The 25821-nt window shown below is 43.7% G+C and overlaps 1 protein-coding gene and 2 long non-coding RNA genes across 40 annotated transcripts; 2 read left to right on the top strand and 1 right to left on the bottom strand.

The window, feature by feature from the left end:
* Positions 1-1774: 1774 nt before the first annotated feature.
* On the top strand, positions 1775-11166 carry LOC123044983 (uncharacterized). 37 transcript variants are annotated; one of them, XR_006420898.1, is made up of 16 exons: positions 1844-2414; positions 2535-2675; positions 3005-3124; positions 4094-4201; positions 4958-5020; positions 5138-5240; positions 5351-5571; positions 6032-6162; positions 6242-6374; positions 6844-6927; positions 7025-7211; positions 7328-7371; positions 9363-9449; positions 9586-9709; positions 9964-10120; positions 11037-11166. It is a non-coding gene; the product is annotated as an uncharacterized lncRNA (long non-coding RNA). The 37 variants fall into 37 exon arrangements; XR_006420894.1 differs by having other exon boundaries at positions 1845-2414; positions 9549-9709; XR_006420887.1 differs by having other exon boundaries at positions 1828-2414; positions 7328-9449.
* Positions 11167-11407: 241 nt separating this feature from the next.
* LOC123044985 (uncharacterized) lies at positions 11408-12149 on the top strand. Its single transcript, XR_006420902.1, has 2 exons — positions 11408-11742; positions 11831-12149. It is a non-coding gene; the product is annotated as an uncharacterized lncRNA (long non-coding RNA).
* Positions 12150-12723: 574 nt separating this feature from the next.
* On the bottom strand, positions 12724-22302 carry LOC123044982 (protein ESSENTIAL FOR POTEXVIRUS ACCUMULATION 1). Of its 2 annotated transcripts, XM_044467890.1 has the most exons (10): positions 22088-22302; positions 21084-21136; positions 19965-20903; positions 19743-19863; positions 19594-19659; positions 18258-18878; positions 15486-18141; positions 13509-13672; positions 13369-13428; positions 12724-13294 (listed from the first exon to the last, which is right to left on the bottom strand). In XM_044467890.1, exons 1-10 carry the CDS (start codon positions 22170-22172, stop codon positions 12945-12947), a joined length of 5115 nt encoding a protein of 1704 aa, XP_044323825.1. In that variant the 5' UTR covers positions 22173-22302; the 3' UTR covers positions 12724-12944. The 2 variants fall into 2 exon arrangements, 1 of the variants encoding a protein (XP_044323825.1); XR_006420863.1 differs by lacking the exons at positions 12724-13294; positions 13369-13428 and having other exon boundaries at positions 13544-13672; positions 15242-18141; positions 22088-22287.
* Between the last annotated feature and the right edge of the window lie 3519 nt (positions 22303-25821).

Genomic DNA, 25821 nt, shown 5'->3' with positions numbered 1-25821 from the left:
CTCCCTCATGTTATCTTTGATTGAGCATACTTTTAGAGAGGCAAATTACGTTGTCCATCAATTAGCTAGGGGTAGGATCTGTAGTGGGTGGATGGAAGAACCACCTGATGATTATTAGACTTCTTATAAACAATGCTATGTTGATTACCATGCAATAAAGAATGGTTAGATGTAAAGAAAAGAATAGGGAAATGTTTCCCTCCGGTCCGCTGGCTGAAGCGACGCGCCGGTCGCCTCTGTCGCTAACGCACATGCCTTTGTGGCCCACATGCAGGAGCGGGCCGCATAAGGACGTGTCCCACTATACACCACATGGACCTTATCCCCTTTCTTCTCCATCGATTTCTTCTCCACCGAAACAGAAATAGCTCCCATGCTCTTCTCCACACACCACGGCAAAAACTCCATGGATCCCCACCTCTTCCCATCTCCTTTTAATCCTGCCTCATGTGCCGTCTGCTCCTCGCGCAGGCCGTCGAGCTAATTTTTGCCAGCGGGAGCGCCGTTCCCTATTTCTCACTGCTTTTCTTGTGTGCCGGGACGCGCGGAGCGGTCACCGCCTGTGCTATGAACCGGCGACGTCTTGCTGCTACGAGCGGTGACCGACGAGGTGCGGGACGACCAGCGGCGACGCGAGGTGCGGCGGTGCTCCAACCGCATGCACGCAAAGCTGGAACCGGCGTTCCGAGGTGCTACAACCGGCATGCGGCCATGCTACAATCAACGCGCGGCGGCGACGACCACTACTGGCGATTTGCTACAACCGCGGTGTCGACAGTTGCAACCGGTGACAAGAAATGCTACAACCGGCCATCCATTTGCTGGAACCGGTATCAGTTTTTGCTGCCGTCGGCCACCGATTTGCTGGAACCAGATGCGTGCTCATCGTCAACGTGTGATATTTGCTGGAACCAGTGTATGTTTTTGCTGGAACTAGCTTTTCCTTTTGCTACAATCTTTTTTTGTTTGCTACAATAGAACCAATTCGAGTCTCCCTTCAGAGTTATTTTGCTGGAACCAACGTTTTTTTTGCTGGAACTAGCATTTTTTTTGCTACAATCAACCACCGAAGTTTTCTTTGTTGAGGTTAATTTTGCTGGAACCGGTGTGTTTTTTGCTGGAACCTTATAATGAATTTGCTTCAAACCGGCCACTGAGGATTTTGTTAGTTTTTGCTGGACACCGACTACCGCAGCGAGCCGGAGGTGGACCGCGGCGAGCCGGAGGCGGGGCTACGCTAGGGATGCTGCAACCATGGCACCCGTGAGCTGGATCTGGTTGTTTTTAGAGCTTCATCCTCAATGAATCGCCTCTGGAATCAATCGCGGCCGTTATGCAATTCCGGCGGCCAAGGGGCGGGACCTCGTGGGAGCTCGCGGGGAACGGCCACAACGGCGACGAGGATGGGTGGTGGTGGTGTGCCCGAGGATGGGCGGGACCTCGTCTTGTTTTTCTGTCGAGCAGTGCTAGGAAGACGACACAGATGGGTCAAATCCAACAGCTACGCATGATTTGATCGGGTGGCTGTGCGTCGACCGCTACCCAAAAGAATATGGTAGCCTTGGCCCGTGGAGGTTATCTAACATATAAAAGCTGCTAGAGTACCCGCCCATCCAGCGCCATCGCGGATTCAGATTCATCCTGCCCGCACGGTTCGCCTCGCTGGCCCTGGTAAATGTACTTTCCGTCGCGCTGGTAAACATCGGGTCGCTCGTTATTTTGCACGCCACGTGATCGAGGTAGGAGAAGCTGACGGGTGGGCTAGGCTTGCGCGCGGGCCAGGCTCGCAGCGACAGGGTCGATGCGCGCTTCTGTCGACGAAAAGGAGAGGCGGGTCGCTCGTGGGCTAGGCCCAGTGCGGATGGATCGAGCTGCGAGGTGAAAACACCACCAATCCCGTGCGTCTTCGAGCAGCCAATCCAGCCCCGCTCCCCTCCCTCTCCACGGCGCCGCCGCCTCCTCCCCTTCTGCCCTGCTCTCCACCGCGCTGCCGCCTCCTCCCTTATGCTCCCCACCGCGCCGCCTCTTCCTCCCCTTCACTGTTCTCTCCAGCGGCGGCAAAGATCTGGCGGCAAAGGGAGACGACGAGGGCGCTTGATCCGATCTGCTGAAGACAAGGAAGGAGAGGAGGGAGAAAGAGAGAGGAAAGAGGAGAGGGAGGTGTGGTGGCGGATGAGAGAGGGTCACCGGAAGGAGCGTGACGACCTGCAGGCAAAGGGCGGCGGCGGCGCCGCTCGATTTGATCTGCGGGAGAGAGAAGATGAGAGGGGGAGGGAGAGGGAGAGAGAGAAGGAAGGAGACGAGAGGAGAGAGAAAGAGAGAGGAGAAAGGAGAGGAGGGGGGCGACGGCGGTCGGGAGAGGATCACCGGAAGGAGTGCCGCCGGCTCATCGTCTTTCATACCTACCCATGCAGGTTCGTCCTCTTTCCTTTATGTACTCCCCTTTTTTGATTAGTGAAGCCGCAACTAAATGTTCCTCTATCTATCCCCTGTCCTCACTGGCTTCTTTTCATCCCTTTGTCTCATGGATGAAGCTGCCGGCTGCAGGGGTGTTGCAAGGAGTTAGAGGTCGTGCGCTGGCCGGAGCAGCAGGAGCAAGGATATGGCCGCCTCTCTTCTCTGCCACGGTTCCCTCCTCTTCCTTCAGCTCTCGAGATGTCGACCTGCAGGTTAAGGTGCTTGTGTCTCAACCATCTTCCTCCCTGTATCCTCACATTTTTAATTTCTGATTCGTGTGTCACCATAAGGCTAGAGTTTGTTCGTGTGTTGTTTATGCTCGGGTTTTATCTCCACAAAAGATGGCCCACACTACTTTAGAAGGAACTGCTGCTGTCCAATTTAGTGTTATGTTTTCTAGCTCAAGCATTGTTTCAGTTTCTATGGCCGAGGCTCCAAGTGAGATTAATTCTTTCATTTTGTTTGTGCTAATGTGAGTGATTTATTTCTCATAGAAACAAAATTCCGATTGATGTACTGACAAATGTGTATGGCATACTATTTTTAGGCAAACCATTGTTTGACAACAAATATGCGGAGGCGTTTTTATGAATGTGCATTTCACCTGAATCTGGAGAGCTATTTTATCTGTCGCGGACATTTTTGGTGGAATTCAATGCTTTAGCAGGTATTCTTGGCCTCTATATTTCCCTATCATGTGTATTTAACAAGTATTCAGTGATTCTCGATTTTTCCTTTTTAATCTATGAATGTAATTCTTAATGTGATGTTAAATGTATTATACATTTTTTGTCGAGCAAATATTGATTCATGCCATGCATGTTATGGGCGGGTTTAAAAAAAGTCATCCTGGTTGTAGTGTGAAAGCTTTAATCAAAGTTGTTTTAGTTACCCAGCCTTCTATTTTGATTGCTTTTGTATGATTCTTGAAAACAGAGTGTGGGTTGTGTTTATCAATAATATGCTTCAGATGTTAGTTCTGTTGCCAAATGATCTAAACTTGATTTACCCACTTCTAGAACATAAAAGAATATGGCATTTACCTTCCATGGATTTACTTGAACGATTGTACAAGTACCTCGGCTTGGTTTATTTCCCATCTCCAATTATTAATTGTTTGCCAAGATATTTTTATGGTGTTCTTACTCCTGATTTACTGACATGTTTGATTTGTAGTCTCTTAGTATATAATCAAGTAGTTGTAGCTAAACAAACGTATATCTTGCCATGCTTTGGTGAAAGTATTAAAGTTTGTCTCTGGTTTTACTTTCCATGTGCTACCATACCTATGCTTTATGTAGTTAATTAATAAACTCTCTTTAAATATGATGTTCCCAAGAGATCAGAAGGTTCATGGGGTGATCTTGTAGCTGAGTTGAAAGTCAGAGGGTTTGTGCTATGGGTGATAAGGAATGGTCATAACCTTATTTGTTGGAATATTGCCGAAGATGATCCAAGCTAATTATTTTAGGCACTTGATCTGTTATATTGCCATAAACTGATTTTGTACTACGCGAACATGATGATCTTTTAGCAGTTAGCCATGTCAAAAACAGGATATATGTCAAACATCTAATTTGAGATGAAGTTGTCCTGCTCAATTAATTTATAGTTTTCTGGATGTTTTGGTTTTCAGCTTGGGAGCAAGTAGAAATACCTGATTTGATGCTCATGCTTCCAATTTTTTCACATTTCGCGAGAGCTAGGCGTACTTCTCGATGACCTTGCCGTCTCCAACCCATCCGTGGGTATTTCAACTCCCCTTCTGTTTTTTTATTTTTCTGCGCACATTTGCTCTACTCTCACTTTGCCTGGTATGCTCTCATTTTCTTAGATTTAGATTTGCTTGTTCTATCTCCTCCCATTTTCTATTTGTTGTTCTTTTCTCTGTTTCTAATTTGGTTTTTTACATCCTATTTATTTATTCTTTTTGGCTTTGACATAATGAATGGATTATTGCTTTATTTGGCCTTTATTATATTGTTTCCCATCTACTATATGGTTCACTTTGCTAGCTATAAAAAAAGCATTATGGGTTACTGCCTGGTGGACCTCTGAATAATTTTTTCACCTCAGCTTGATTGACAAGCTCACCGGCAGGAAATGTAGTATGAGATGATTTTTTTAAATTTCTCTAGCTTTTCTTATTGGTATGTACAGAAAGGACAAAGTCTTGTATACTTAATATCGAGTCTTATTCATCTGTATTTTTGGAATACCATTGAAAATCTTGAATTACTTTTGCTTTGATGGATAATCTATCACTAAACAGAATATAGCTTCCATCCTTCACACATAGAGACTAATTTAGTACTTCGGTTTTGGGCTGTCCTATTTTCTATGTGGTCGAACAGGAAAGCTAAATGTACAGTTTATTTGCTCGGCACCATTTACTGTGCCACATAGAAGTACATCTTTTTCTTATTTTTTCTAATGCAATCATCAATACAGTACCTTGGTTAACCTTCCCAATTTTTTTCTCTTTTTGGTCATACATTAGGATTATTATGGATTTTCTGAAGGTGGTGGTGGGGGTTGCACGGCATGTTCCGTCTGGTTTCAGGTGTGTGCTGCACCTGAAAAAATTTCTCGGGTTGTCTCTCTTCGTATTTCCACCTTAGTTGTGATATTTTATTTATTGCTAATTATTTGAGTTAGTGTACAATCATATATTTGTCAGCCATGGCTCCTTAGAGAGCTGGACATGCTTGGTTGGAGTCGTCGTCGTCCTGGTTGGGGAGATGAGCATGCTTATGCTTATCTAACATATAAAGCCTCCTAGAGTACCATGTCTATGAACTCATCTCCATGCTACTATCCTTCTATAAACTGGGGGTATCCATGTGTTTCTAATAAGGCATTTTCCATTCTTTCTTTTTCAATTCTGTATCAGTAGTTCCGAGGAAGCACTCAACCTAGACGTCGCCCCTAAATCGCTGCTGCCACCGCTTGTAAATTTTGTGCCCCGCCGAGGGCATTTTAGTCTTTTCAGCGGGCCAAAAAGGCAGGCAGCGCGGGCAGGAGCGAGACCGCGCAGACTGCGTCTTCCCCACGAACCCTTTCCTGTTTGAAGAGGTGGCCTTTTGTGTGGTACTCAACTGCTATCCCAGGAAGGTAACTCTTTCCTGCTTGTTTTTTGATTTTTCTGCTCAATCCACACTTTAGTTTATGTTTCTTGGTGTGCAATGTGCTCAATCTACCTTTTTTTTACCAATTTTGGTTGATGGTCGATCGAGAGGTGGTAGATACAGATGTAAGAAGAGGGGTGCATATTCTGGCTTACTACAGAAAATAACTCTATATGAAGATTAATTGTAAGGATGTGATGCTTCAAGGAAATAATATGTGCATAATTAGGTCTGCTGCTTTTAATAGACATGTTGATATGGCTATTGCTTCCTTTCATGCTTCACCGGCGTCGATGCCACCAACCACAAGTTACTCCATCTTGTGATAATGTTTTTGGATTACAGAGCTTGTAAAGGGCAATTGATCTTCTTCATTGGTTTCACTGGCGTTGTATGTTGCCAATATGAATTGACAATAACTCACATTCTCTATTTTCTATTTTCAGGGGACATTCCAAAGATATGAAGGGATAGCCTTTCGTTAAAAACCTGGTCTTTTGTTTGAAAGGGTCTAACTTTTACTGTGAACTACTTATCATGATCTTATTTTGAAGTGATGGATTTTTACAGATATTAGGTACTTCACTACTTATCATGATTCTATTTTTTGGTCTCATGTCCTGTCATCTCACATTATAATTTTGGTGTTCTGGTAGGCAGTGCTTGACTTCGGTGGCGTCGCCTTCTGGCAGGTCACGGGGTTAGAGCACAGGAACCTGACACGGTGTTCCAAACTCAGGCGGTCATGGTCGACCAGATGTCGAAGGGCTTGGTAGCAACTCTCATGGAGTAAGAAAATGCCTGCAAATGCTCATTTCTCATATGCCTGCCCACTCCTCCCTTTCACGAACCTTTCTTTTATTTTTGCAATGTGTAGCTCTGAGAAAAAAATAAGAGGAATAAGTTATGGCAAGGTTTTGGTGAAGAGTATTATTTCCCTAGCTTGTGAAAATTTTGGCCTCGCTCTGACGTTGATTTCATAATTTGTGGTTACTGGTAAATACATGACGTTGGTAAATAATCTCTTTGTGATTGTTTGTGTGTATGGTATGCTATTTCAGTTTAGATTCTTCACCATCATTAAAGTTCCATAGATCATTGAGCCTTAGTTTCTTCAAACCAGCCTTGCAATCTCCATGTTTCTTCTGGAAATTGAACCACATTACCATTTCTTCTTCAGAAAATGTTCTATTTTGGTCTTTTGCATCATCATGTTGTTCTGTCTTTTCAGCCAATTAACGAGATTTAAATGTTCCAGGAAAGAGAACAAGTTTTCAAGAGATTCAGTGTAACTGGAAATTGTCAGACTCACCGGAGGTATTCAGGATTACAAATTTGGCAGGTAACATTTCAACTCTAACTATATGAGCTGCCATTAGTTACCTAATATATTTTCATGCATTTCTATGCCTGATCTGTTCTTTCCATTTGTGCTGCAGATGCTGTTGCTTGCAAACCCTAGGCCTGGTTCCTGGACTTGGTCGGCCTCCTCGGGGGATGTAGCTGCGCTCCGGTGTCGACTCCTCGACCAATGACGCTCCATCCCAACCCCACCAATCTTCACCGCTGCTTGACGACATGGAGCTGAACACCGCTGCAACCATGGTGGCGCCCCCTCTGACCAAGGTGCCCTCATGTCACCTCTTTTTTCTCGCGTCCAGTACATGCTTGGAAGACGAGTGCAAGCCTTCCTTGCCAAAACCATTAATTAACTGATCACCATTTCCATCAAATTTCATCAGGGATTGCGACGCCAGCAAAGCAAAGGAAGATCCGCAACAAAACTGTATGTGGACTGCTCCGTTACTATTTCTGCTAGAAATTCTGATGTATATGTATAAAATCTGTTAGTTGTGCGCCACATGCCGACTTGAGTAGATCAGATCAGTTGCCTAAGTAGATGAGTTGTCATACACCCAATAGATTTTCTGCTTGCCCATGCCTTTTGCCAACCCGTGTACAAGCTAGCTACTAGATCAACTGATTGATTGTTCTGGTTCAGCACAACACACATCAAGTAAAGGAACCTCCGTACCAAATTCATACAGACTGCTCCCTTATAATTTCTGCTCTAAATTTCATCAGGGATTGCGACTCCGTGTTAGGTGTGTGCTGCTTGTCGTATGTCAGATCGTTGCCTAAGTAGACTTTTTTGACGATGGAACATGCACGTACGTTTGACCAATTGCTAATTCCTGCTGGCCAATGGCCTTGGGCGAAATGAAACATGCACATACTCTTGATTCAATTGTTCCTGTGCATCACAACATGTCTGAACACCAGATTATTTTTCTCAGTGACTAGGATTTATATAGGTAAATTTTCTTTTATTTATAGTTGCAGATTGCATATATTAGGACTTGCCAACTAGGCATCCTAACACCGGCTACAACTTGGACTCGCAAACTACATCAACAGACATGTATAGGAGTTTGGAATATCCAACATTTTCTTCTTTTTATTTACTTCATCCAATATCTGGGAACTAAATGTGGTTCTAGATTTGATCCCCCATGTGACTTTGAAATAAATTTTCATTACCTATGCATCTTCAATTAGTTTTTAGTTCTGTTCTCTATACAGTTTGCACAGAATAATATGTTAATGTTAGATAATTATTTATTATTTGCACTAGCAATTTTAGTTCTCCCTTCCACAATACAAACAATCCAGGAAGGCGATTTGCTTTAGTTTAGGATTTTTTTAACAAAGATTCTTTGTCAAATTATGCACATATCATATTCTTCGTTTTAGTTGTCTACTGCTGCACTGTTATATTTGGGTTTCAGATATTTTCTTTTGTATATTGATATCTAATCCCTACAAATTTTAGTCTCTTACCTTTTGTTTGCTCTGAGGTCAGGTGTAGTTTTTCTTTTGTATGGCAAATGAAATAGATTCCTCAAGAAACAGGAAAACGCCACTGAACTAGACTGATATGCTCATAATATGCTAATATGAGATTGATCGATTTACAGTGAACTACAGTAATGGTAGCAACAATTAAGTAAGTAATGGGGACCTCCTATTGTCCTGCGATGCCTGTTGGCAAACATAAGCAAGAACTACAGGAATGGTAGCAACAATTAAGTCCCTGGTACAATGGCGATGTGCAATGCTTGAATTCTACTTTCATAGTCCGAGATACAATGTCTACTGTAGGTATTGCATGTTATTACCTCTTCCAAATTAAGAAGCCATTTGAATAAACTTGATGGACCTCGATTATTAGATGTTCTGTTTTGCAGGTTAATATAAGGTTTAGAAACTAAGACTGCTGTAAAAAGAAACATGTTCTGATTCACTCAGATGCAAACCCTCCTAATTCCATCCCTCAAACCTCGTGTAACATATTTCTAGCGCATATAGGTGCTTATTTTCTATGTTTTCTACATTTTTGGAGTTTCCATAAATTTAGTTTGTGCTACGGATAATACATGGTAGTATATTAAGTTTGAATTCATGATCATGTTCTCTCGTCTGCTATATAGAATTTAGTTTGACCTGCATAAATCACTTGAAGAGAGGGATAAAAGGAGAGGGAGAGAGATGCATGTTGTGAAGGAGCAAGCCCATCAATTCTAAATATGATCCATGTGCTGAGAAATTTCTGTTTAATTCAATTGTACGGTTAGTACGTTCATACTTGATATACAAGCAGTTTTGTACATGAAGAATGCATGTGCGGAGAGAGGTTTACTTAGGGCAGCTCAAATCCCATCTTGAGCTCTAATATCTCTATTATTAATTTTGATTTGATTGTGTACGTTCACACAGCTGCAAGGTTAATTCACTGATCTGTACTTCAAACTTGATTGTTGAATTGTACTAAATTCCATACTCGGTCTTCCGGTGGCCTCCCTGGTGTGTTTCTCCCCGCATCATATTCCTCCAGCTACTAACCCTGTTTCCAGCAAGCTCTGTTGCCGTCAGAATGAGTCAATGAGGTTTGTTAATTTGCAGGGATGTGACATCTAAATATGTATTCTTGCCATCGCAGCAAAAAAATTGAGATATCTCATATATTGGCAAAGCTAATGCCTGAGAGGGAGCTACCAAACAAGCATGCTTTATATTTGGGACGTGCAGGCTGGAAGGATCATTGGTAATTGATCCTATCAAAGGTAATTATTCAGGAAAGTGAAAGCTTGGGTGTAGCTACCAGAGTTCCATTGAAGAAAATGATAATATACTTGCAATGTATTTCACTTGATTGAAACAGTTTACTTATTTATTTGTTGCATGCCACACCAACATTTTATTCCTGTAGGTAAAAATAAGAAAATGAGTGCTGATGTGTGTCACTCCAGTTAGTTTTTCCCCAGATTTCTTTGATATACTGAAATGCTTATATTCATTACTTTGTGCAACTTTGAAGGAAGGTGCGATCTCCAGCCTGAAGGAATGGCTGGTTGATTCAGCTATAGGAAGCAATCCTGTTCTGCAATTGATTGCTGGAATCGTATTTATGCAAGAGCAAGACTACACACGAGGCTGTCAAGCACACACACACACAACGGAAGAACTCTGGACATGTTAGTTTTCTTTTTCCGTATGCCTTTAGATGGTTCAACCTTTCATTAGTGAATTGATTGTTGCAAATCCGTACTCAAGAGTGCCTTCTAAAGATGGTGTATATATTTCAGTTCTTTAGTGTCCCACCCAGTAGCTCCCTCCGACGTTGTCTTTACATTATTTATTCTCTGTGAAATACCCCTTTTAGCTTTCCTGGCACATCATGTTGCTCTGTAAAAAAATTGTATCGATAATTTCCATTGCCATTTAGTAGTTCTGAACTTGGAGAGACTAACTCTAATAATATTCGGTAGTAGATGTTTTTCGTTCCTTTCAATGAACATACCGGTTCAAAAATTTAAGATATGTTTTGCTTAGTATAGCTAAAGGTTGGGAATCATTAGAGAGAAGAAAAAGAAAAAAGGATTTTGCGCAAGATGAATGGACTCTTAATTTCTCATGCCGACTGTATCTGGTATTGCCATTGTAGGTTACACACTTCACCCAGTGCACCTATCTACATTCGTCTATTTTATTAAATGTAGAGAAGAAGAAACTTCGGTTGTGTCGTTCAATGTGTACCAGGATATCAGTATTCAGATCAGTGATTTTCAGTTCTTTGTGCTCTTGCTTCTATTTCAGTGTGTATATTTTGGAACTTGGTTAAGTAGATTAGTTTTGCCCATTGTTTTCTTTAAACACAAATGTCGTACGCATACTAGACTAACCACTTTGCCACATCGGAAGGAATTTTATAGGTCATGCAGCTCGATTCGGTAGTTAAAAATGCAATAATTTTACATATTATTCACGGCACTATGGGTTCAGATAATTTTATTTGTTAATGTTTAACTATTGCAATTCTTTATTAAGAAGATTATATGTATATACAGGCTGATTTGTTTTTATTTATCCATATACAACATTATGTCTCAGTTCATCATCTTCTGACACTGGAAGAGGATGCACTAAGTTATAAAGTAATAAAGTAAAACATGGATTTCACTTACTTGAGAGAAGATCTGGCCATCACATTGACACTGCTACGTACCAGACTAAAGTTCAACAAATGATCATTCATCATCTTCTGATCATGGTCTTTGCCGTTTATGATGCCAATTTTGGAGATACCGTTTGTTCAACTACATACTAATGCAGGCAAGTTTTCCCATTCTTTTTTTCTTTTCCATTTGGTTAAGGACTATATATATAGTGTTACCTTAGTGGCAAATTTGTACGGTTCATAATAATCAATTTGTAGCCTAGCTTCCAACACTTGCTTACAGTGTCTTTCTCTCTGTCACCAGTACGCCGCGATGGAAAACGTTAAGATTCCAACAAAAGTTCTTCTGGATGCTATTATGCAATAGGTTGGCCTTCAAGCGCAAGTTACTCAACAGACAAGGCAAGCACCGTTGGTCTTGAGTCAAGTGTTCAGTTCTATCCATCTGAGTACCGGTTGAATAATGGAAAGTATTGATGACTACACTCGGAGCAAGCCTTGTCGCGACGCTGCAAGTGTTGCCCCCCTCCTCCCAAAGGGCAAGGTGAAGGAAGGTGCCTGTGTGGTTCTTCTGCAGCTCGCAGCGAGGATTGTTGTGTCCAACCTGCACAAGAATGCCAAGAAGTCCTTCTTGAAGACGTAAGCCACGACGCATGTTTCTGCCATGATTTTCTTCAGTTGGATTTCGTGGATTTAGGTGTTGAAAAATTATGGGCTGTGGATGCAGGATTAAGGACATGTACAAGCACTACAACGAGAGATCTGGGTTGCTTCTTTGTGGCTTCCAAACTTGGAAATGTTTGTCTGAAAGTTAGTTTAGTTTCTTGTTTGTGGATTCACAGCTTCTCACATGTACCATCCTCTTAGACATTTAGGTTTCCAAAGAAATTAAATGAAGATATGGTGGTATGGTCTCAATAGTACAACTTAAAGCCTTTCATGTTTTATACTTTCTCTGAAATTTGCTCTTGAAGAATCATGTATCTATGTTAGATCCGGTGAGAAAAGGCGGTTTCCAAGCAGAGGATGCAGGAGTGTTGGCCACACTTGGTTTTTGACTTGGGTGTCTAAATATTCTCACAATACTTGGCTCCCTTTCGGCCTTTGCGCCATTGGCCCAACGAGTCATCTAGTTGCAATAACAGCTCTTGCTGATAACAATGCTGCAACGAGTCATCTAGTTGCAATAACAACTCTTGCTGATAACAATGCTCTGGGTTAGATAGATGTGCCTACAGTCACTGCCCGAGCAATGCTACGAATGAGATGAGTTGGCAGCTTTTAATTGGACATTAGTGGAGGCTGAGGCCCACCCTGAAATTCGGGGGGGAGGCGCGTTGTCCATTTTTGGTCACCACCTGATGTGTCTTTTGACGTGTCTGGCGGCACAACCAACAAGTACCAGCAGCAAACTAATACAGCGACCGGCTAATCCCATATCGTTCTATACTTTTCTTGGCTACTGGTTTTCAACAGCCATCACATGATTTATGCAAAGACACGGACTTTTAGGTGCACAGCTTAAAAGCTCTAATTCACAGATAATGATGCAAGACAAGGTTATGTGTGTTTTTAGCACTGACGTATAGAAACATCATGCGTTGCAACACGCAGCCACAATAAGCAAAATTGATCTATGTTCATCTGCAGTGAAGTTCTATCGAGAACAAAATCTGGTGTGAGTTACAGGAAGCCAAAATTGGGCAATGGATGCACTTTCTCGAAAAAAGAGACGAAAATCACCACCGCATATGCTCGGTTGCCATCGCAACAAGTCAAAACGATCTATCGAGAGCGCCAAAAGTATGTACAGCGCGGTGCCACCGTTGTATGCAGTCCTACTAATCCACGTTCTGGATCTCTCCCATCATGATGCGGTTGCTGACTACATTGAACCCTAAAACCGCTGCGCTCACCTTCTTCCCTTTCTTCCCTTTTTTCTTTCCTCCTGTATCCTGCTCTGCCTCAGCACTTGGCCCTCCTTTGGCTGCAGAAGCGGGGTTCAGGCGGGGGGCACGGTTGCTGGGCGCTCTGAATGCCATCTCGATCACATCTGTGGACAGAAAAGCCTTGTAGTTGAGGAACCTGTCGATGAACTGGCCGTTGCGGTCGAGAGAGCCGACGTTCTCCCGGAGAAGCATTTCTGCTTCAGCAGTCGACTGCTTAATGCAGAACTCAAGGAAACTTGTATCTGGGTGGGCATAGTGGAACAAACAATAAGATTGGTGAGTTTTAAGCAAGAATTACTCTAGTGAGAGTTTATACCATTTGTTCCAGTGAGCCTGGACCACTCGCTGTCGCACCAATCCCGGAAGTCCATTGCCTCTGCAGTATAAGAGTCAAGACTGTTATGTTAGAAAACACACTGTAACAAAGGAAATATGAGCATAAACCAACTATGTTACCTGTCTGCTTGTTTGCTGCCTCTGCTTTCCCTTTCCCAATGAGGTTAGCACTAGGAGCCGTTGAAAGTGGCAACTTGCTAGCCTGAGACTTGTGACGGTTTACTGAAGACTGGTCTTTCGTCATGGAACTTTTACTCTGACTTGCTAGACTTGGGAATTCTGACCTGTTAAACATTGTAAGACATAATGTAAGCATCTTACAGAAGTTACGTGCAAAAGGAAACACAACTCGGTAGTAATAAGATCAAAAAATAATACAGGATGTTCCAGACATCAATGGTCAAGCATTGTACCAGTGGTATGAACTACTCCCTCCGTTCCAAAGTAAATGACCCAACTTTGTACTAAAGTTAGTACAAAGTTGAGTCATCTATTTTGGAACGGAGGGAGTATAAGGAAGTCACAGAAATCAAATAATGTGTCATGAGATTAGGGGACATGAACCTTGGTACTAGGGTGTGGCACCAGGGTGGAAGGCAACAGCCCTATTTATCAGCAGGTCATATGAAAGATATAACTAGTATAGATAGCTATCACGTAATTATGGATAAGTTGACGGTTATCAATTATGGATTTTGTCATTTCTTAGAAATCCGTATCAAACTGGGCAGCCTTTCTACCATCCCACTCAAGCAATAATAATGTTTCTTCCTCAAAATTCGTAGCTATCATCTATTGTCTAATCCCATCACAACCAAGTCGATCCTACCGATTGTTTTTACGGAGAAAACAGCTACTAAATACTTGTAACATGAAGCAGTGTACAAACTCTTTATGACCCAGATTGACATATGCACATTCAGATATGAAGATTGCTCAAGTAATGTCAAAACAAATAAGTGCTTGCCCATGGCGATCTTAACTTCTAACTGATAGATCTACTAGCCTTAAGTGATGTACAAAGCAGGCACATACGAAATAAAATGACTTTGAGGGGTTCAGAGGACCAAATTGGACAAGCAAGGGGCCCTTTGTTTTCTACTTTTTATAAATAGTTACAGCTCACAGGTTTGCTGATAACCCATTTGACAGTCCAAATTGAAAGAGTACGGCTTTAGACCAATTTGGCTGGGACAATCTAGGCAAGCAGTGTGTATTAGAACATGCAAGGTGCAAAATAAACTTCAAAGAAATGGTAATAACCATAAATTACATCACGATCATCATCAGAGGATATGCAAAGCATGTGAGAAGAGCATGACCAAACCAATATGACCAACTAGTGACACAAAATTAAAATCAAATCAGGTCGATACAATCAACATGACCAAACCAATATGTACCAACTGATGACGCAATTCATAAATCAGGTACTCCCTTCATTCCAAATTATTTGATGTTCTGAATTTGTCCCAAGTACATCAAAAATTGTGCTAAGATCTACAACATCAAATATTTATATAGATAATACAAAAATATATTTTATGACAAATCTAATGAAACTAATTCGGTGTTGTAGATGAAGATATATTTTTCTCTAGACTTAGTCAATTTTAAGAAGTTACTTAGGAGTTAGGACAAAGCTAGAACTTCAAATGATTTGGAACAGTAAATACAATTACTGCAAGTCCTAGCACTTCAGAGAGATTTGCAAGATGCTCTATAGAAATTCTGAAGGATACGGCGGTGCCAATTCCACAGTTCAGTTAAGTCATTAATGCACTTATATCTATTCACTATGAAGAAAATAAGTCGGTATGCTGAATGTGTTGATAATAATATAAAAGGGCAACCTGGTGCATGTAGCTCCCGCTTGCGCAGGGTCCAGGGAAGGGTCCGACCACTTTGGGTCTATAGTACGCAGCCTTTCCCTACATTTCTGTAAGAGGCTGTTTCCAGGACTTGAACCCATGACCTCATGGTCACAAGGCAGCAGCTTTACCACTGCGCCAAGGCTCCCCTTCTGTTGATAATAATATGCGCTGACAAAATAATCAAGTGACAATAAAAACCATTGCAAAGAACATATGAACATACTGTTTCTTATCTTGTTTGGAGTGGTCAGATGGGCCCCAAAACAGATCATCTTCAGCATTTGACTTGGAACGATTGGAAGGATTGGAACTCATCTGGACAGGGGCAACTGCCTTTGATGGAGAAGACCCAGAAGCTTGCTTAGAAGAAGCATTACCATGATTCCGTTGGTTCACCGAAACCTTTGCTGGAGTAGGTGAGGGTGGTTGTTGCTGGACAACACCTGATCTCCTTTCTTCCTCTCTCTGAATATCTCTCAAAGACAAAGGTTTGTGCACCTTCGCAGAGTCATTGGACCATGCTGGAGCAGGCGCAAAATTTGTCTGGTCAGTCTTCCAAGGAACAAAATCTCCAAAGGATGGACCACTTGGAGGAGCCGGAAGTATTTCCTTCTCTTGTTTCGCTTGCTTTGAAGATTTGCCCTTTTCAGCTGGTATAGACATAACTGATGAATCAATGGAACTAACAGGTAATGGGGCTTTGGCTGCAGATCCTTTTGACTTTGTCCCCTTTTTCTTGTTCTTTTTCGAGTCCTTGGCCTCAATGAAGTCATCATCATCAAAAGTAGGAGCATCAGACTGAACAACAGCAGGTGATAGAGGAGGAAACAACACATCATTAGCATTGCCTATGTTCTCATTGTCTGCATTACTAGACCTTGCCAGAACTTCTTCCGCTAACAAATCATGCAACTGACTTCTCTTGTTCCTGGAGTCACCAGCACTTTCCTGGCCACCCAGTGATTTACCTGCACCCCCCAATTGTTGCTCAGAAGATGCAGACATGGTATTCCAAGGACCTGATGGCACAGGAGGCGCTGGCATGGTTATCTTGGCACTGTCCGCAGCTACCCTCTGTGCTCTTAGTTGTTCCTCAGCTTGAATTTCCAGCAGTGATTTAGGCCTGGGTCCTTGGGTAGGTTTCCAACCTTTCTGGCTTGCCGCTGCATGAGGCTCGGATAGAGCACTAGGTTCCCATTCAGCTCTATTGATAGCATACTCCTCAGGAAGACTTTTGGGAGGCAAATTCACATATGATTCAAAGCCCAGCGGAGGTCCAACTGCTCTAGAAGAGCTTTCCCCTCTGGCAGTGGAACCCCAAAAAAGTTCGTCTGTGTCATCTGGCAAACCATGCTTAGTAACAGCCTGATTTGAAGCATCAACTTCAGCTTCTAGTGTTGGATGTTGAGAAACTGTGTTTGGAGCTCCTTTGCCAACATCTACAGCTGTCTGTTTCTTCTTCTGCTTCTTTTTCTTTTCAGCTTTCTTTGTCTCTTGTGCATCAGGAGTTTTTGCATCAGTTGTCATAGTTAGCTCAACTGCATCAAGGGTATTTGTAATTTCCTGGACACGATTATGAGGCGACATGATCTCTGATAGTTGATTCAGTGGTGTCTCAGGAAAACACTTAGCTTCACTAAGAGCTGAACTGCTGGCCTCTGTAGATCTTAAACTTAAAATATTTGCAGGCTTACTTTCAACTTTACCTATTCCAACTTGCTGATAGTTTCCAGAAGCCTCCTCATACCTTTCTGCAACTTCTGTTTGCATCGTACTGACCATACTTGCACTAAGTTGAGTGTTATCACTTGCCGAGTTTCCCAACTTCTGAGGATGGGGAAACCGTTCTTTCGAAGGTGCGCCCATAAAAAATTCATGAGGCAATGGCACAGTAGGTACAGAGCTTTGTGATGTTCCAACACCCTCCATACCCCTCATACTCATAAATGCTTGACTAGATCCCTGGGGTGTACCATGGTTAGTCAAAATACGATCAGCTTCAAGAACCTCTTGAATTGTTCGAACACCAAGATTCATAGAATCACCAGCTGGCAATGTAGTATGCTTCGACCCATAAGGATCATCAAGCTGTTGGTTGGGATGTCCATGAGGTGCAACGTGAGAAACTAGGTGCTGTTGTTGCAGCAACAACTGCTGTTGCTCAAGCTGTAGTCGTTGTTGCAGCTGCTGATGTTGCTGTTGCTGCTGCTGCTGCTGCTGCTGCTGAAGCAATATCATCTTGTCCAACATTGAGAGTTGTGGCTGAGGTTGAGGTGCCACTGGCGGCTGTGATTGCAACTGTAGTTGTGATAGCAGATACTGTTGTTGAAACATGTGCAAGAGTTGTGGGTCTTGAGATATCTCAGCAAGCAACTTCTCTGATGGCAAATGAGAGAGAGGTGGCTGGTTCTGTGGCATGAAGTTCTGTTGTTGAACAGCAGTAGCCATTTGCTGAGAATTCTGCAGATTTTGATGCATGTTAAGTGGCCCTTGAGTGAGATCCACATGAAGGTTAGGATTAACATTTCGGGATTCGGGATAGTTTGACCATGGTGGCAATCCCGCAGGTGCTTTAGGTTTCTCTGCAGAATGCAGCATAGCAAGCAAGTCAACATTTTGAGATTGTGATGCTTGACGAGATGGATCAGCCATTGTACTGGGTACTTTAGAGTGCAGAGCAGACACTTCTGAAGCTGTATCTTTGTTTTGTGCCTGTGCTGCTGGAATACCATCTGCAGACCAATATGGAACAGCATTTTGGGAAGATTTTTGTCTTTCCAACAATCTCTGCTGTGCCAAAAGATAATTCATGCTATTCCCCATCTCGCCTCCGGCCATCGCAATGTTGCCAAAGCTACTGCTGTTATATTCATTCAGCCCTAATTCCAAAAGGAGATATGGTGTCAGACCAGAAAGTACGCATGATAAGTAGCAGAGATAACTAGAAAATATATGGAATGAACTAGACGAATGGGGCTCTTGCCAGTATACATACCTCCAGTCATAGCAGCTGAAGGACCTTGCATACCATTAGACATCAGTGACTCCAGAAAACGATTCTGAGCTTCAACAGCACCGCCATTCCTGCTTGGCCCACTGTTAAAAATACCGACACCAGCTGATCCGCTATGTGTGCTACTGGAGCTGACAAATTTCCCTGTAGGTGGAGTCTCCGGCATTAGCATATCAGTGGATTTTGTGGTGCTAAACCCTGGAGGTGGCCTTGCCTTTGCTCGTAGGTGAGGCATAACATCGCCAAGCATTAAGAAAGGCGCATCAGGAGGAGCATTTGCAACTCGAACCAGTAAATCAATACCAAAGTAACTAGCCTCAAACCAGCCAATGATGTCAGCACCAGAAAATGGGCCTTGAATTCGACCTTGTGGGTCTTTGTAGTATAAAGAGAGATTTTCTGGATTAGGATAAGGTTGAATAGGACTGGTCAACTCATCAACACCTGTCATCCCGACTACTTTACTTTCTTGATCAAAGACATTGGGCATTTGCTGCGGAAAGTCAGTTGGGCCAAGCCTATGGTCTCCAATAAAGCGAGATCTTTGTGGAACAACATAGCTAGGTGTCTCTGTACGCAGTGAATCAACATTTCCAGGAACACCTGTCAAAAGATCAACAGAGGTGAGTTTTTAAAGTGCCGAAAGCATTTCTAGAAGCTGTGCAAGCATTCAGCAAAGGACAACAATTGAATACCAACTAATTAACTACCAAAAAATGGCAAGCAGTTCAAAGTAGCTAAATAAGATACCATGAAGAGGTCGTCATGATGAATTAATTTGCTTAGACTACTATATCATAGAACACATGCAACCGCAAGCCTCAAATTTTGTAACCAATTTATAATGTAATATGAAACAAAGGATAAGCTTATAAACTTAATGCCAGAAAAACAAAGGAATACTTCGAGGAACAAAGGCATATCTGGATACACCATACAGAGAATATGGTACTAGATCTCAAAAATAATCTCAGAAACCCCTATTGAGTATACCATGTTGAATTACTCCTATTATATGGATAGACCTGGGACTAAAACCATCCTAAAAATTGCAAAGAGGCATGTTCCACAAAATGTGAATGCGTAAACCATGTGGACTGATTATTAAGTTGTGAACCAAGACCATGAGCAGTACGTATATTTGAAAAGTTAAGATATGCTGGAGAACATCTGGAAGACTCCCCCAAGTTATGAAAGGTTAGATTTTTCATAAATGACAAACCCACTATCATCTGTATGTGATCACTTGAAATTCGCTCAGCTAAGGAGCATGCAATAAACAGAAAGAACTGTGGAAACAGTGAGTAAGATATGGCACCACTGAGACTTCCAGCTGTTTCTCCCTTCAAATCATCTGCACTTCCAGGTTGATCATCTCTACCACCTGGTCAATGGGGGGGCATTCAGTAAAATGGTCACATATTTGGACGTTTATACTACAAACAAAGTATGAAAACTGCATCAAACCTAATTTAGATTGTTTTGACGGCACCACATCAGGATTACTTTTCCCAACAGACCCATCTTTGGAAACCTGATGGACACCACTGTTTATGATTTCCCCTTTGTCAATTGCTTTTAAAATGACCTACAAATATAAGAACTGTGAGACATGAAGATCATATACATAGTATAATTGCATGATAGTAAGATCATCCTAGCTGAGAAAAATAATAGGATTAGCTTTACCGCTTCGTCAGTCGTCGGAGCAAATAATGCTGAAGGCTCCAACATTTCTTCTTGCATAAATGCAGACCCTTCCTCACAAACATCAAAAGGCATCTTGAAGTCAGTAACATGGGAAGTTGTTCTGTATATGTCAAGCAGTTTCATCCTACTATATCTAAATGCTGTGCGATCCCCTGATGCACCACCAGGTCTGTCAGAAAGTAGACCAAGATGGAATGGACGTGAAGATCCAGTACTGCCAGCATTTGTACTACCAGAACTAGGGGTAAATTTTCCACGAGAACCTGAAAAACCTGTGATTTCATTGTCTGGCTTCCCTCTACCATACCCATACAAAGAAGGTGGTTTTTGTGATATCTGTGAGGGGTGATAAGAAGAATCACCCCGGCCACGGCCCACAGGATGACTAGACTTCCATGACCGAGAAATGTTATCATCTCTCTCAGTATCCTTGTCATGAATGTTGCCATCTTTCCCATGTGCAACAAACTGCGAAAAACCTTTTTCACGGGAAGCATCACCCTCCTTGCCCGAATCACCCCAGCGATCACGCCAATTTTCAGACTCCTTATCACTGGAACCCCAACGAGTAATCCACTTGCCCTCACGGCGTTGGTCATAGTTGCCCTCCTTGTTACTGGAATCACCCCAACGTTCCTGTGGAGCACGACGGCCATCCACAGAAAACTTGGACGAGTCATCTGACCATTTTTCTACCTTGCGTGTATCAGCTTGTTCCTTGTCTGTCTCCCTCCAGCGAACCCACCGAGGGCCTGAATTTGGTTCCCGCTCATCATCACGCCAACGGTCACGACGCGCAGCTTCACCATCAAGCACAGAAGCCCTGAAGACATCCTTTTTCTTCACACTGGAGTCCATGTCTTCACCATTACCTGATGTCTTTGTAGCATCTGAGCGTGAACCCTGTGAACTGGGCTCCTGCAACAAACAACATTATATAAACCACCATCCTGCACACAAACTACTAAGAAAGTCTACTATCAATCTAGATGATATTGTACTGCCATGTTCATCACGCAGGCGTAGTGTTAAGATGTCCAGCTGTTCAACTATAGTTACTGCCCTTAATCCTAAAACCGTAAACATGTTTTGGCCTACCTTCATAAGCCACTGAGGAGAAAGGGGCATGCCAGTATCCAGGCCTTGCTTCTCTGTGAAAAACAAAGCTACGATGAATAAGACTGTGTGAAAAACAAAGCTACAATGGATAAAACAGGAGACATGCTATACTGATAAAAATAAAACAGAAAACATGCTCTAAAAACTGCAAGACACATAAACTGGACAACCAAAGATATGCTCAATGGTTAGACAAGATAAAAACACAATAAAGATTTTAAACTGCATATACCTTGCATGAAAGTAATTGGACTGGAGGGTTGTGCATATACTGGTTGAACACAACAGATTTTTGCCACAGATCCACACTAATTAGATTGCAAAAAAAGCTACCCGGTAGCAGCTTATAACTACACAGCTATGCCCACAAATTGAGCAAACAGTCAGTAAAAAGAGGCTGCCGAGATGTTACCCTCAGCATGTGTGGCTACAAAGAACGCAACATTCCTAAGCCCAAAGGAATACACCCATCGTTTTCCTACGAATACCAACACACAAAGGCAGGGCGGCCACATTTGCAACCCACATAGGCCACAACAGCAAAGTCAAACAACCAACAAATTACATTCAACCACAAAAAATGAAGTATATTATAGAAAAAGGGGGCAATCCAATGAGTAAACTAGCACCTCCGGAATCGAAGCAATAACTAAAATTAACAACTGGACCACAGCATCCAATCCACCCAAATCCAAATACCGACATCACCCTTTGTACCTAGAACCATCGTCCCACCACCACCACGGCAGAAATTGTTCAGTCAGAGACCCTACACGGCAGTAACACTGCGGAAGCCCAACGCACGGTGGCAATACCATTTCACAACCACCCAAAAAAACCCGAACCCTAGTGACGTCAGAACAGATCGAACGACGGTACAAGCAACAAATCAAGGCAGCTTGAGCTACGGGGGGGCGCTAGGGTTTCGACCTGGTGCGACAGATCGAGGATGGGAGGGAGGAGTCGGGGAGGGAGCAACGAACCTTTGGCGATCTGGGGCGGTGGAGGCGTGTCTACGGCGAGTCGGCGGCAGAGGTCGTCATTGGCGCGGTCCGGGGAGGCGGCCATGGGCGGCGGCGGGGAAAACCCTAGGAGGAGCTTCGCTTGGGAGGTTTGGGGACGGAGAGGAGGAGCGAGCGATGGGGAGGAGACTGTCAACTCCAGGCGCGGATAAAAAAACAGCCGCAGGGTGCCGAGTTTGCCCGAGGAGGCCTTTTTGCGCTAGGGCACCTGTTTCTGTATAAATTTAATTAAACGTCCTACTGGCTACAGTACGTTTGGAGCCAAGAATGGCAATATAATTTTTACTAGCCTATCCCCTAAAATTTTATAAAGGAGTCAAATTTTGGCTTTACTGGAGTCAAATTTTGGCTTTACTCCTCTGTACTTCACCTACCCGATCTCCTAAAATCTATACAGGAGTATAATTTTTGCTGCCCCCCCCCCCCCCGAAAAAACTCTCCAAGACGCCTAAATATACTCAGCACTTACACGAGTGGCGCGCCTCTTTCTACCGCCCTTGCGGCTCCGTCCTTCCCGCCACTGCCCCACGCACCGCCGTCGTCACTGATGACCGGCCCCATCGCCGAAATGGATAGCCAAGACCCTTCCGCCACCCTGTCGGCTTGTCGCCGTCGGAAACCACCCCCTGCTGCCGCCTGTGCCGAAAAAGAGGTTGGCGATTGATGACTCACGAGTATAGGGGATCAATCGTAATCGTAGTCTTTTTGATAAGTAAGAGCATTGGACACAACGAGGAGCAGAAGGAATCGACAAACAATTTTCAGCAATGTATTCTCTGCAAGATGTAATGTAGTTTTTGATGGATAGTTTGGTAACAAGTAACAAGATGCAGCTGTTGGGGAACGTTGCAGAAAATATAAAAAATTCCTACGGTTTCACCAAGATCAATCTATGAGTTCATCTAGCAACAAGAGAGAGGAGTGCATCTACATACCCTTGTAGATCGAGCGGAAGCGTTCAAGAGAACGGGGTTGAGGGAATCGTACTCGTCGTGATCCAAATCACCGGAGATCCTAGCGCCAAACGGACGGCACCTTCGCGTTCAACACACGTACGGTCAGCGTGACATCTCCTCCTTCTTGATCCAGCAAGGGGGAAGGAGAGGTTGATGAAGATCCAGCAGCACGACGGCGTGGTGGTGGATGCAGCAGGGATCCCGGCAGGGCTTCGCCAAGCGTCTGCGGGAGGGAGAGGTGTAGCAAGGGGGAAGGGAGGCGCCAAGTGCAAGGGTGCGGCTGCCCTCCCTCCCCCCTCTTTATATAGGGACCCCAGGGGGGGCGGCGGCCAAGGGGGTGCCTTGCCCCCCAAGGCAAGTGGAGGCGCATCCTCCCCTAGGGTTCACAACCCTAGGCGCGGGGGGGGGCAAGGGGGGGGGCGCACCAACCCACCAGGGGCTGGTTCCCCTCCCACTTCAGCCCAAGGGGCCCTCCGGGATGGGTGGCCCCACCCGGTGGACCCTCGGGACCCTTCCGGTGGTCCCGGTACAATACCGGTGACCCCCGAAACTTTCCCGATGGCCGAAACTCAACTTCCCATATATAATTCTTTACCTCCGGACCATTCTGAAACTCCTCGTGACGTCCGGGGTCTCATCCGGGACTCCGAACAACTTTTGGTTTGCTGCATACAAATATCTCTACAACCCTAGCGCCACCGAACCTTAAGTGTGTAGACCCTACGGGTTCGGGAGACACGTAGACATGACCGAGACGGCTCCCCGGTCAATAACCAACAGCGGGATCTGGATACCCATGTTGGCTCCCACATGCTCCTCGATGATCTCATCGGATGAACCACGATGTCGAGGATTCAAGCAACCCCGTATACAATTCCCTTTGTCAATCGGTATGTTACTTGCCCGAGATTCGATCGTCGGTATCCCAATACCTCGTTCAATCTCGTTACCGGCAAGTCACTTTACTCATACCGTAATGCATGATCCCGTGACCAGACACTTGGTCACTTTGAGCTCATTATGATGATGCATTACCGAGTGGGCCCAGAGATACCTCTCTGTCATACGGAGTGACAAATCCCAGTCTCGATCCATGTCAACCCAACAGACACTTTCGGAGATACCCGTAGTATACCTTTATAGTCACCCAGTTACGTTGTGACGTTTGGTACACCCAAAGCACTCCTACGGTGTCCGGGAGTTACACGATCTCATGGTCTAAGGAAAAGATACTTGACATTGGAAAAGCTCTAGCAAACGAACTACACGATCTTGTGCTATGCTTAGGATTGGGTCTTGTCCATCACATAATTCTCCTAATGATGTGATCCCGTTATCAATGACATCCAATGTCCATAGTCAGGAAACCATGACTATCTGTTGATCAACGAGCTAGTCAACTAGAGGCTCACTAGGGACATATTGTGGTCTATGTATTCACACGTGTATTACGATTTCCGGATAACACAATTATAGCATGAATAAAAGACAATTATCATGAACAAGGAAATATAATAATAATCCTTTTATTATTGCCTCTAGGGCATATTTCCAACAGTCCCCCACTTGCACTAGAGTCAATAATCTAGTTACATTGTGATGAATCGAACACCCATAGAGTTCTGGTGTTGATCATGTTTTGCTCGCGGAAGAGGTTTAGTCAACGGATCTGCGACATTCATATATGTATGTACTTTGCAAATATCTATGTCTCCATCTTGAACATTTTCACGGATGGAGTTGAAACGATGCTTGATGTGCCTGGTCTTCTTGTGAAACTTGGGCTCCTTGGCAAGGGCAATAGCACCAGTTTTGTCACAGAAGAGAGTGATCGACCCCGATGCATTGGGTATGACTCCTAGGTCGGTGATGAACTCCTTCATCCATATTGCTTCATGTGCTGCCTCCGAGGCTGCCATGTACTCCGCTTCACATGTAGATCCCACCACGACGCTCTGCTTGCAACTCCACCAACTTACTGCTCCACGATTCAACATATACATGTATCCAGTTTGTGACTTAGAGTCATCCAGATCTGTGTCGAAGCTAGCGTCGACGTAACCCTTTACGACGAGCTCTTCGTCGCCTCCATAAACGAGAAACATGTCCTTTGTCCTTTTCAGGTACTTCAGGATATTCTTGACCGCTGTCCAGTGTTCCTTGCCGGGATTACTTTGGTACCTTCCTACCAAACTTACGTCAAGGTTTATATCAGGTCTGGTACACAGCATGGCATACATAATAGATCCTATGGCTGAGGTATAGGGGATGACACTCATCTCTTCTTTATCCTCTGCCGTGGTCGGGCATTGAGCCGAGCTCAATCTCACACCTTGCAATACAGGCAAGAACCCTTTCTTGGACTGATCCATATTGAACTTCTTCGATATCTTATCAAGGTATGTGCTTTGTGAAAGACCTATGAGGCGTCTCGATCTATCCCTATAGATCTTGATGCCTAATATGTAAGCAGCTTCTCCAAGATCCTTCATTGAAAAACACTTATTCAAGTAGGCCTTTATGCCGTCCAAAAGTTCTATATCATTTCCCATCAGAAGTATGTCATCTACATATAATATGAGAAATGCTACAGAGCTCCCACTCAGTTTCTTGTAAATGCAGGCTTCTCCATAAGTCTGCATAAACCCAAACGCCTTGATCATCTCATCAAAGCGAATGTTCCAACTCCGAGATGCTTGCACCAGCCCATAAATGGATCGCTAGAGCTTGCATACCTTG

Source organism: Triticum aestivum, chromosome 2B (assembly GCF_018294505.1).
Source record: "Triticum aestivum cultivar Chinese Spring chromosome 2B, IWGSC CS RefSeq v2.1, whole genome shotgun sequence".
NCBI lineage: Eukaryota > Viridiplantae > Streptophyta > Magnoliopsida > Poales > Poaceae > Triticum > Triticum aestivum.
Note: the sequence above shows the minus strand (reverse complement) of the source record. Positions and strands in the feature narration are given on the sequence as shown.